The sequence below is a fragment of the Pongo abelii genome, chromosome 5, assembly GCF_028885655.2.
Source record: "Pongo abelii isolate AG06213 chromosome 5, NHGRI_mPonAbe1-v2.0_pri, whole genome shotgun sequence".
NCBI classification, from domain to species: Eukaryota; Metazoa; Chordata; class Mammalia; order Primates; family Hominidae; genus Pongo; species Pongo abelii.
Window position 1 is genome coordinate 15416078 of NC_071990.2, and position 12372 is coordinate 15428449.

The window sequence follows — 12372 nt, forward strand, 5'->3', positions numbered from 1 at the left end:
AGGCATTTTGAATTCCAGACCCTTTCTACTTTTAGAAGTTATTGAGGGACCCCAAAAGGCTTTTATTAATGTGGATTATATTTATTAATATCAGCTTTAATTCTCATGTCTACCATATTAGAATTAAAAGTGAAGACACTTTAAGATATTTATTCATTTAAAAAATGACACAAACCAGTTACATATTAAACACATATAGCATTTTTTAATGAAAAATAATCATAGTCCAGAACCAAAAACTTATTAAGAGTTACATTATTTGACCTTTTTGTTAATCCCGTTAATGTCTTACTAAGTAGGATACAGCCATATTAGATGATACAGCTTCCGTATTCATCTCTTGAGTGTTGCAGTACATAGTTTGGTTGATGTATATGAAGAAAATCAGTTTCGGATAAATATGTATGTACATGCGAAACGGCCTTTGTAGATGATTTCAGTACTTGATAAGATAGTAGGCTCTACCGGTAGTTTCTTACGGGTCAGTTGCTCTGGGAACCTGTACCTGTATCAGTGAACTTTTCATACTGTTACATTAATATCCATTGATTTGTCTTTTTCTTTGAATGGACCTTTAACCCATGCACTATTTTGTAGCATCCTGTGTTGTTCATTTGAAAATAATGGTTCAGTGAGTTCTTGTTAGCACCTTTGGTAATGAACAAGGGTACATCATCAAAGAATTTCTGTCGAACTCATGATGGCAGACACTGGTTTTCTGAAATTCTAATTTTTGCCTGAAAGCATGAATTCTGTCATTGGCAGCAACGACTATTAGTTACTTTCCTTGAATAGACAGGCTTGCTCTGTTCATTTTTGAAAAAATCTAGTAAGTAAGTAAAAACTACAAATAACTAAGTCCGAAGAACTATAGTGTGTTGGTCCTTCTTGAAATAAAAATAACATCCTGTGAAAAAAAGGGGCTAGCCCAAAACTTGCACAGTCACACAAGTGCTTTTCCCTAGAGATGATCATTGTATTTCTGTATATAGGAGAAGTGCTTTATGTGTAATAGCATCTTGTCACACAAAGTGTGTGTGCTCAGGGGCCATGATTCAGTCATACTCACTGTTTGTATGACTTTATCAAGGTCATTCTTAAGTGAAACTGGTTCTTTTTTTTTTTTTTTTTAACTGCTACTAATCCATGGTAGCAGGGATGAAATGCATATTAGATTAGTGTACAGTTGTTTGGTGCCATTGCCTTTGTTTATGCTAAAGTACCAGTGATTTCACCCATATTTTAAAAATATATTTTGTTGAGATAAAATTCACACATTATAGAATATACCCATTAAATGTACTATAGCATGTATCAGTACTTGATTTCCTTTTTATGGCTAATACTTCATTGTATGGATATACCACTTTATGTTTCTCTAAATAAATATCAGTTGGATCTTCGGGGATTTCCCCCAATTTTTAACGATTAGTAATTATTCTGCTATGAATATTTGTGTGCAAGTTTTTATTTGGCCATATTTTTTATTTCCCTTGTGTACATTCCTGGAAATGGTATTGGTGGGTCATATGGGAACTCCTGCGTTTCTCCTTTTGAGGAACTATCTGAAAAGGAGAAACCATTTTGTATTTCCGCCAGTAGTGTGTGAGGGTTACAGTTTCTCCACATCCTTGCAATCAGTCATCATTATCCATCTTTATGATATGACTTTACATCCTAGTCGATGTAAAGTGGTGTATCTCATTGTGGTTTTGATATGCATTTCCCTTATAGTTAACCTACCATTTTTTGTGCCATCAGTGCAGATGTCTACCCATTGTAAAGGCAAATAATGTCTTTGTATTATTATGAAATAGTTTCGACCCTAGCACATCTCCTGCAAGGGTTTCTAGGTCCTCGAAGGGTCTTTAAATCTCCTTTGAGATCCACTGATCTGACCATACGTCGCTAGTGGAAAATTGGGATGTGTTTTCAGTGTTGTATTTCTTTTTGCTCAGGCAGGTGATTAGCTACTCCTCTTTTTCCCATGAAAGTGATACTGGCAAGTGTTAAGAGGCACCTGGCTCTGCTGGACTTTGTCCACAGACTCTCATTCATGGTCTGGCATGAGTAGGAGACGTAACAGGCATGGTCAGTGTGGACAAATTAATGACCCAGAGGAGTAGGAGGTTGTATTGGGTCTTGCTGGGACCAGTGTTTGTCTGCATTGAAGCCCTTCTTTATACTCTCTCTGCAGGGAGGGATATGAGGCAAAAAGAGATTTGCCCACAATCTGATTGTGCAGTAACCTGAGATGGCCCTTTTAAACATGCAGTGATAATGTCTCCCAAATACCGTGTGCCTACTTACTGCACTCCAGACATTGTGGTAGATGTTCTACCTACAGGAACATCTGCTATCCCCAGTCTATAGATGGGAAAACTGAGGATTAAATAACTTGCCCAGCTGCAAACAACAGAGCTGGGAGTGAGCTGCAGATATTGTTTTGAAGGGTGGCAAACCCATACAGTAATATTTTGTTAACTGAATAAAGAGAAGTAATTATAGAACTGGTGCTTCTTCGTAGCAGGCCTCACCATGAGACATGTCTTAATGGCAGGAAAAAGCACAGAGAAGTTTGGAGGAGTATTGGAGATTTGAAAAAGAAAAAAGCAACTACTTCCTATGCTATATTTTAATAAGCTGTGTTCACTGCTTTAGAAGATTGGTGAACAGTCAAGAATTGCCGAGATTCATGTTCCCTTGGCTTGATTTTTAATCACATTGAAGTATGACTTCTTACGGATGTTGCTTTTAATTTGTCTTGAAAGCTAGCACAGATACTGCCAGCTTGGGCATGATTGATGGTTTCTGACAATGGGTAGTTACTTAGACTTAGAATAAATGCCAACCATTTGAAACTCTCCATTTTCTCTGTAACTGAGAGTATCCAGTAGAATCTTGTGCAGCATCAGATTGTATCCCATATTTTGACGTGGCCTGGTCTTTCCTTCAGTATTTTAAAATCTGTTAATCACTGGTGCTGGAAGGAACTTTGAGATAAAGGCTGGCAACTGATAATCCAGATAGGGATAATGTAAATCTCCATCTTATACCATGACAGTTGGACTAAAGAATTAAATCCAAGCAGTTTAATTAGAAAACAATTAGAAGGAAACTTAGAAGATTATTTTACCATTTGAAAGCGTGGGTGGTGGAATGGAGAAATGTTGATGAAAGGGTGCATGCAAAGTTGGTTTGAAGGGAGAGAGAAAATCTGGAGATCTACTGGACAGCCTTGTGACTAGTCACTAATAATGTAGTGTATACTCAAAAGTTGCTTATCTTACATATTCTTGGCACAAAAGTAAGGGGATTGGGTATGGTAATTAGCTTGATTAATCACTTTATACATGTATTAAAACATGTCATACTGTAAACATACCATTTTAATTGTTATACTTTGATAAAACTTGAGAAAATATACGGAAGGATACGTTAAGCATGAAAGCAAGAAACTGAAAGAAATTTGTTAGCAGATTTGGCCACAGCAAATGAAAAAGTGAATGGCAAAAGAGGACGGTATTTGCAATTTATAAGGCATTAATATAATTTAAAGGACTTTTAAAATTCCATGTGAGATTGAATGTTGGGGAAAAGGGAGTCTTCAAAAAGGACAGACAGGTAAGATGTTTAGAGGAGGAAAGATTTGATTTCCCCTTCTGCAAGCCAATAGGAAGAGATTTACAACTCAAAGGAGGAATAATTTTCACTTTCATCTGCTACTGTGGGGGTGGGGGAATTCTACCTGAAGTTCTGCCAGTCCTGGTTGGGGTGGGGATGGCCTGGAGTTGCTCAAGTGCCAGATGGATGAGTGGACACAGTAACCTTTTGAAAACTCCCTCTGGCAGGATGATGGCTAAAATATCACTATAGCTTCCCCTTGCTGATCTGCCTAAAGCAACCCAGGAACAGGGTGTGCTTCCTCCTTCCCTGAAGAAACAGGCCCTGTTTGGACTGTTTGTGGGGAGACAAGACCTGTGGGTTCCAGAGAAATGGATGTGAAAGGCTCGTTTATTCCATGGGAAGGGGCTGTAAAGCAGAAGGATAAACCCATAACATTGGTGTTTCTGGTTTTCTATAGAAACCCCGAGCATCCCTGTTCTCTTTTGAAGTCTCTGCCTCGTGGGTAGGAAGCACCATGCTCACTGGAAATTCTCACTTGTAGCCACTTGGGGTTTGGGGTGGGATGGGGTGGGCTTGGGAGGCAGGCTGACTTCATGTGCCAGGGATAGGTGGCATGGCCTGTGCCTCCATCTGTAAGTGTCCTGTCCAGTAGGGTTGTTCTGAGGATTCAGAGGCTCAATGTACTTCAGGACTTTAGCATAGTTCCCCTGGCTTATAGGAAGCACTTAAGAAATATTAGCTATTAGCTATTGCTATTTTTGAATTTAGGAACAGAAAATGGGTCTGGCTCAAAGTTCTGTCATCCCTTTCTTCATCTCTGTTGTCACTGATAGGTCAGATAAAGCAGCTGCGCCCCCAACCCATGCATGTCAGTAGCTCTCTGGCCTCAAAATGCATCTCTTTTAAATCTGAGAATAGACTTTTTTTTTTTTTTGAGACGGAGTCTCGCTCTGACATTTGATGGTTGATTCTTTCTGACTTCAGGGAGTAGAGGTGTATTAGCCCCTTCTCACACTGCTATAAAGATACTACCTGAGACTGGGTAATTTATAAAGAAAAGAGGTTAAGTGGACTCACAGGTCCGCATGGCTGGGGAAACTTTCATTGTGGAAGTCGAAGGGGGAAGCAAAGCACTTCTTACGTGGCAGCAGGAAAGATAGAGCGTGAGGTGGGAAACACTTTTAAACCATCAGATCTCATGAGAATGCACTTGTTATCACGAGAACAGCATAGGGGAAACTGCCTCCATGATCCAGTCACTTCCCAGCAGTTCCCTCCCTAACACATGGGGATTACAGTTGGACATGAGGTTTGGGTGGGGACACAGAAGCCAAACCTGCGTGGTGGTGGTCAAGGTAGTGATTTCATTCTTGTTTTCTCCTTCCTTTCTAGTTTTCAATGGTTCCAGCAGGTCAACACGGGAGAAGGAACCTGTTCAAAAACACAAAAGCAAAGAGGCCACTCCCGCAAAGGAGAAGCACAGCGATCACCGGGCTGACAGCCGCCGGGAGCAGGCTTCAGCGAACCACCCCGCAGCGGCCCCTTCCACGGGTTCCTCGGCCAAGGGGCTTGCTGCCAACCATCACCACCCCCCTCTGCATCGGTCGGCTCAGGACTTACGGAAACAGGTAAAGTCCAGCAGGGGTGCCTACATGTGTGTCAGACCCCAGTTTCCTACTTCACTTCACCAAGCTAAAAATTCATCTTCAGAGGGCTCAAGAAGCAGGAGGTGATGCTCAGAAGCAAGACAGGGAGAGACAGAGCGCACCTTTGCATGAGCTGCAGGCACCTGCACCTTTTGTCCTACGAAGATCCATCAGTTGGATTTGCATCCATCCCTGGGTGCCACTGCATTCACCAGCTGCATTCACTAAGAAAGTGAACTCACTTTTTTACTTAAGCCTTCTCCCACCCACCCACCCTAGGCTCCAGATGAGTGTTAGAGTGGCAGGGAACATGTTTTTCTCAGGGTAGGTTTTGAAACACGTCTGCAAAATGGGATAGTTCTGTTAATGGATGATCCTGGTCTACTTTTCTGTTCTTTTTGATGTGACAAGTTAACATTGCACCACCTGGCCTTTGAAGCAGAATGTGTGCATGCTGTGTCCACTGCCGAGCAGTCTGTGGAACTGGGTGTGGCTGGGTGGCACCTCTTCCACTGAAGGCATTTGAGTCCCAGGCTGTGTAGCATCCACAGAGTGTAGGTGGCTGCCACCCTGACCACCTCCTGCCCCTGCCTGTCCCGCACTGTCCCCCCACCCCCTAGCCCCCAACAGGGCCACAGATAATGCCGGTTCTGGTGAGGCAGTTTTGAAGAATCCCTCAGGGCTTGGCCATTATTGCTGTCCAGATGTTCCCATTCCTGGACATTGATTTCTCACAACCCTAGGGATGAGTAGTGGGGATAAAGGCAGGTTCCTGCAGGCACACAGCTGAGGGCTGGTCCCCGGACAGGTGGCATTTCACTGATACCTTGTGCTCCTGTTCCCCACTCCATTTTAACATCTGTTGAGTCACGGGATCATTGATGAGCTTTCCTCACAGAGTTAAAGATAGAGTGTTAAAATCTTCCCTAGAAGAGACTGGAGGCTATGATCCTTAAAGGTAGCTTCAGAGGAAGTTGTAGAGGGGACAGAAGAGATTTTGTGGCTGGCAGTGTTGCAGAGTGACTTACATGGTTATTGTGGTGTGAAAATACTTGATTTCATCTTGTGGTAGAGGTGGTCTTTCTCATTCTTGGTGATGTGGATATTTCTCTCTGAACGTGAACATGTGACTATAGTCACACATAGGCAGACAGGTATGTACGCATGCACATGTGACCTTTACCTAGCAAACAGTATGCAGTTGGTGGGGGGCTGGGTGTGGCAAGAATCACCACATTTATGTTTCCACAGTCCACACACAGCTAGCACGTATTAAACACTGGCCACTGTTGCCAAAACAGACCTCAGTTTTCCCAGACAACAGCCATGCTGTGGAATTGGGCCACACCATGTGCTCACCTGGCATCTCTCAACCATTGGGCCCCCCGATTGTCAGCACTGGAGGCACAAAGCCCAGGGAGGCACTGAGCTTTGGTCCTGGGTGATTCTTCACTGCCCTGCTGTTCCCAATGCTGTTGGTCTGATGGAGACTTGTACAGAACTCTCCAACCTAAGGTTTTTGCTCATAGAAGAGAACAGAATTAGAAGCAACCCAGAGAGAAAGACAGAAAGACAGTGATTACACCATGTGACTGCATCCTGTCTGCTTTCCCAGAATCCTAGAGTAGGGTTGTTTTTATCTTCTATTCATCCCACTTTGCTTTTTTGAGTTTTTTTAATTTGCTTGTGGTAAAATTCTCATGGGCCACATCAGAACTAGAGGCCATATCCAGGTGAGCTTCCAGATCTTGCCTTTCTGCCCTGAGACTCAACCCATCCTTGGGATGGCGAGGCAGGAATGAAGGGTGGCAGAGGACCTGAGTCATGTACATGTGACTGTTCGTGTTCTCATGCACAAACAGACACAGGTGCGCACATCCTCTTGCGCGGTCACAAATAGGGATGCGTGGGATACGCCTGTCGTCTCAGCTGGTCAGAGCTCACTCTCAGCACTTGGCCTTCATTCAGTTGAAGGTTTTTGTAAGGGGATGAGAGGAATTAGCACAGCTGGACAGAGGAAAGAGCTGAGGAGGAACAGCAAGTACCGCATTAGCCTGGGATGGCCCTGCCTGCCCCCATGCTCCATGGCATGTTCGTGTGACCTGTTCCCTGTGCAGGATCTTAGGTGCAGGAAAGAGGTCCTGGGGTGCCCCTCACACAGCAGGCCTCTGTCCTCTGAGTTAGTGTGGGAATCTCAGCTGCTTCCAGGGCTCAGGGTAGAGTCCTTGCAGGTAGCGCCATATGTTCATGCAGGGCGATCCTGCAGGTGCTGATGGGGATCCTCTCCTGTCACCCTTTCCCCACTTTCTCCCTCTTCCCTCTCCTCCTCCTTCCGGGTTCCAGTCTAACCAGCCCAGATGGGATGACCCATGGCTCCAGATTGTAATTTGGCTCTGACTCTGACCTTCAATGAGACTTGAGATGTGATATTTAACCTTCCCGGGCCCTATTATTCCTTTGGAGCCCGTCTTGCCAACTCCTTATACAGGGACATTGTGAGAAATAAAAGGAAAATTTTCAAACCCTCAGATCCTATTAGTTAAGTACTCTGAAAATAAGGTCAATAAAAGCAAATTGTAGATTCCCTTGTGACTGCTTGATACAAGTGATTAGACTGTGACCTTTCATCTTTTCAACTGCATGAACGATATGGGCCCAGAGGATACTCTGATCTTTCATTTCAAATATGATATGTGGATTTTTTTTGTTATTATTCAGTTTAAAAGAAAAGCATAAATGTGACTGTATGAAATGTGGAGGGATATAATTTTTAGGGGGTGCTGCTGAGAAGTGCCTTTACTCTGCTTGCTGTAATGAGCTGTGTGGGTGCACGCGCCTGTCTGCCGAGTCTAAAACCACTTCCCCTAGTGCGAACTGGGCAATGCCATCTGATAGCGTGTGCAATTTATGGAGTCCCTAGAACCCGAGAGTTAGAACACACCAGTGCGTACTTCACCTACGCCTTTTTCTTGGTGAGAGGGCTCTGGCCCCGGCCGTTTACTCTTGATTATACCAAATGAACTGTCTTTGTCATGCAGTGCACATGTCTGTATAACATTGCATTGTCATGGGGCTGGGAGTGCCCCTGGGTGGCAATTTGGTTGTCTGGTAAGGGTCTCACCAAGGAGCAAATGGTGTTTTTCTGTTGCTTTCCTGCAATAGTAGTTCTGCTTACATGCAGTGACAGAAAGTAACAAGTTTAGGATAGTCCAACAGACGAGCTTTATTTCTAGCAAGGGTTTTGAAGTATTAGTTTTCCAAGAGAGTCATGAGCAGGTTTTGTACTTGGGTAGAAATTTGTGTGGTTTGTAAGCCAGGATATTGCACCAGATGTGGCCACATGTGATTCTCATTTCTTACGCTGAGGCTGAGTGTGAGAAGAAAATGATCAACTGGTTAATCCCACTGGTTTTGCAGGACCTTCCACTGAACTATAGGCTACTGTCACTGAAGAGGTTTTCATATGAAAAATGTACAAGCCTTGCAGAAAAGTCCTGCCCTAGTAAGATTCAGAGAGGGCCAAGGAATTGAGAATATTCTTTTAAAGTTCTGGAAAATACGACTGTCGAGAAGGAAACATAGAAAATCGTATTAGTTTTAAAAAACGTTAAAGGTTTTCTTCTCATGACATGATTTTGTTATTTGAATTGCACTTGCTGGTGGCGTGGTATTTGTGACTCAGTACATTGCCTTCAGTGGGAGGAGAGGTTATAGGTACATCTGGATTGCCCAGTAGAACCCAGGCATCTCTTTTAGAGCCCATTCGCCTTGGCCTTGGCTAGAAGGCTCCTGCCCATCTGTTGCTGTGGTCAGTGTTTGAGCAGGCTGCTCCTCCCCTTCCGTAACTCACTGTCTGTCCAGTGCATTTCGCTTCTGTTTAGGCTCTTTGTTTTTGATTCAAGTTTTAAAGTGCAAATGGACTACCCCCAGCCACCAACTGTTTCTCTCTCTGGGCCTCTGGCTCTGTTTTGAAAGGCTGGCAGAGGCCTCGGCTCAACGGCTCCCTCTCGTGGGGAAGAAGAACTTGCCAGTGAATCTGAGGTTGAACTGAGGACAGCGTCATAATCTTGAGCGACTAAAACATTTTTGCTTAGTTAACCAAAAACATCAGAGTCATTTCTCATCTTCTGCTCTGCCTTGGAAGTGCATGTTTCTCCTTTTCATCTGTCATCATATTGAGTTGATTTAAATATTGTGTGTGTCGGTGGTGGGGTGGAGAAAAACCCATAAGGGTGGAGGGGAGGGATTTTTATTCTTAAAGCGAGCACACAGAGTGTGGATTGGGTACAATTTTTAAGATGGAATTTCTGTTGTTAAGAACGAAGTCAGGTGGGAACGTTTGATGTCCTGGACTTTCATATCTCTCACCTTATATCCCTTCTGCAAGAAGAATGAGGTATTGTTGCAAGTACTCATCTGGCTGAACGTAACTTGAAAATGCTCTCAACCTTGCCTGTTAAGTTGAAACCATTCTTATGACTAGGAGGGGTTGCTCCAATATCTCATGGCCGTGTGCCTGGGATCACCTGAGATACGGGTGACGGATGGCTATGGGCCAAGGAGCACACGCTGCAGACACCTCACTTTCTGCAGAGCTGGGTTGGGGGGCTAGGGGGCAATGGGCTGAGAAGCCAGAAATCCACAACAGAGCTGAGAGAAGGAGCAACTTCAAGCACTTATGTATAAAGCTGCTCAGCTGAAATGTATTGTCATTCAATGGAGGGTCCTGCTGTAGCCCACGTAATCCTTCAGTGAGCTCAGATGACTTCCTGTGTGTACTCTTATGTGGAATCCCTCAGGACGTGCAGCGGTGACCTTCCTTGTAGTGCACTGGCTGCATAACTGGGGCTGTGTGGTTTTAATTGATACAGAGGTGGGTTGAGGGAGACCTTCGGTAGCAAGGTAAGACAATGCCTTCCTCCATTCTTTTGTTTTCTTTTGTACCGATTAAGCGTTGGCTCCTTAGAGACAAGTCCAGGCCAAGAAAAGGGGTGTCCTTTTGTTAGATTGGTGGGTCCCAGGTTTCCCCACTATGGTGTTGCTGGCTGAGTTGTTGGTTCTGTTTATTATTTCTCCCTTTTAGGACACATGGAGCAGCTTAAGGGGCAGATTGCTTCCCATGTTAGCTTTTTATCTTCCCTGTGGCCTCTCGTGGGCATAGAACACGGACCCTCTGGGTGTCGAGGAGGAAGACGGCCAGTGACACTTGCCTTTTTCAGTCTTTGTAATTTATTTGTTTGAACTTTGCTGTTCTGTGTTGTGGGTGAGATCCATCTAGTCTCTGAGCTAGAATATGGGCGTGCGCGTGTGATATCTGGGTGGATACTGTTGAAGATAACTGTTACAAGAAGGAAAATAGTGCAACTCATTTTTCTCATAAAGCAGGTTATTTGAATTATACCTTGCCAATAATTCAGTATTTAGGTTTTCAGAAAGATGTAAACGAGGTGTTCCTTTTGCCATTGAAGATAGTGATATATAGAATTCAGCTGTGTACAAAATTTACTTCCCTGTAGCGTTGCTAGCCATGAACTCAGGTGCCCCCGAGAAGCCAGAATGGATGGAACCAAAGGCCTTACACTCTTATTTGAGATAGAATATGAGAGACATAGCACTCTGGTATTTGGACAGTGGTGTTAGGGAAGGGTAGGGTCCACGGATTTGTGGGAACACTGAGCGTTACACTCTTATTTGAGATAGAATATGAGAGACATAGCACTCTGGTATTTGGACAGTGGTGTTAGGGAAGGGTAGGGTCCACAGATTTGTGGGAACGCTGAGCCATCTGAGGCTTTTAAACACTGATTCCCTTTCTTGATCCTCACCAATTAGCACAGAATCTAGAGGGAAGGGCTTTACATTATTTTGAAGCTCCCCTAAGGGTTTTAGGGGTGCCAGGTTTGGAAAACACTGAACTAAATCTCAGCAAGTAGTAGTGGCTGATGCCTGAACCTCACAGGAGTTGGTTATGTCTGGCACCACCTGGAGTTTGCCCTTTTGACTAGCGATTCCCCGTCTGTAGGAAGATACGAAGCCGCATCGTGTAGTCAGTCTCCTTAAGGGACTCTTGTGCTGGGAGTAGGGTTGAAACAGACTGCACCCCTACAGGTTAAGAGGAGATTGAGCCAACTGTAGAGGTGTTGTCTTCTGCTGTCTGAACCTGAGATAGAGCCCTTCCCCGAGGTCCTGGATACCCTGAGGCCCATTCCCCTGCCGCCACCCTCCACCCCCCCTCCACCCCCCCCACTGGCAGCCCCACCAGGCTTTGTTGCTGGAAATAAAGATCAGCCCCAGCTGGAGTTTACTGTTTGCTTTTGTTTTTCTAAATGTTTGTCTTGTTTTGGTTTTCGTGGAAGCATTTGAAAGAACAATTAAAACTAAGCGATTTGCATTCCTCACTATACCTCCTCTTGCAGATTAACGGTACTTACCACGGAATATTTCTGTTTGTCCTTACCCCTGGTTTTATAAATCTGTTTTAAATTTATCATTGCCAGGTGCTTTTTTTCCTCTCCAAAAGGGTTTCCCATTATTTATTCCAGACCATCTGTCCCACTTTTTTTATAGGGTGACTCGTGGTTTTAGAGCCAGAGTGTGATTCCTGGGTCTTCGCTTCTGCCTCTTCATGGGGCTGGAGATCTGGCTCTAGGAATGAGGCCTTCATGGGGCTGACTCGTAAGAGGTGATGTCCTACCAAGAATTTGTGGCTTTGATTGGACTGCATTTAATTGGTGGCATATAGAGAAATACAGGTCTCAGTGGCTTCTTTCCTTTTCGATTTTTGTAAACTTCACTGATACTTCATTCAGTGGTTCCAAGCGCAGTCCCCAGGTCAGCAAAGAGCATCACCTGGGACCTGGTTAGAAATGCACATTCTCAGCCCCATCCCAGACCCTCTGACTTGGACACTCTGCCGGTAGGGCCCAGTGATGTGTTTACATGAGTCGTCTAGGGGATGCCGAGAGCCACTGGTTTGGATGTCTTTGGCAAGTCTTTTTTTTTTTGAGACAAGAGTCTCGCCCAGGCTGGAGTGCAGTGGCACGATCTCGGTTCACTGCAAACTCTGCCTCCCAGGTTCCCACCATTCTTCTGCCTCAGC

At 44.3% G+C, this 12372-nt stretch overlaps 1 protein-coding gene across 11 annotated transcripts in view; it reads left to right on the plus strand.

The window, feature by feature from the left end:
• Positions 1-12372, plus strand: part of JARID2 (jumonji and AT-rich interaction domain containing 2) — a 280235-nt gene that overhangs the window by 238206 nt on the left and 29657 nt on the right. For all 11 annotated transcript variants that reach the window (XM_063725366.1, XM_024248373.3, XM_063725365.1 and 8 more), the window contains one exon: positions 5020-5255. In XM_063725366.1, coding sequence (XP_063581436.1) covers positions 5020-5255 — 236 coding nt within the window. The remainder of the gene's footprint in view (positions 1-5019; positions 5256-12372) is intronic.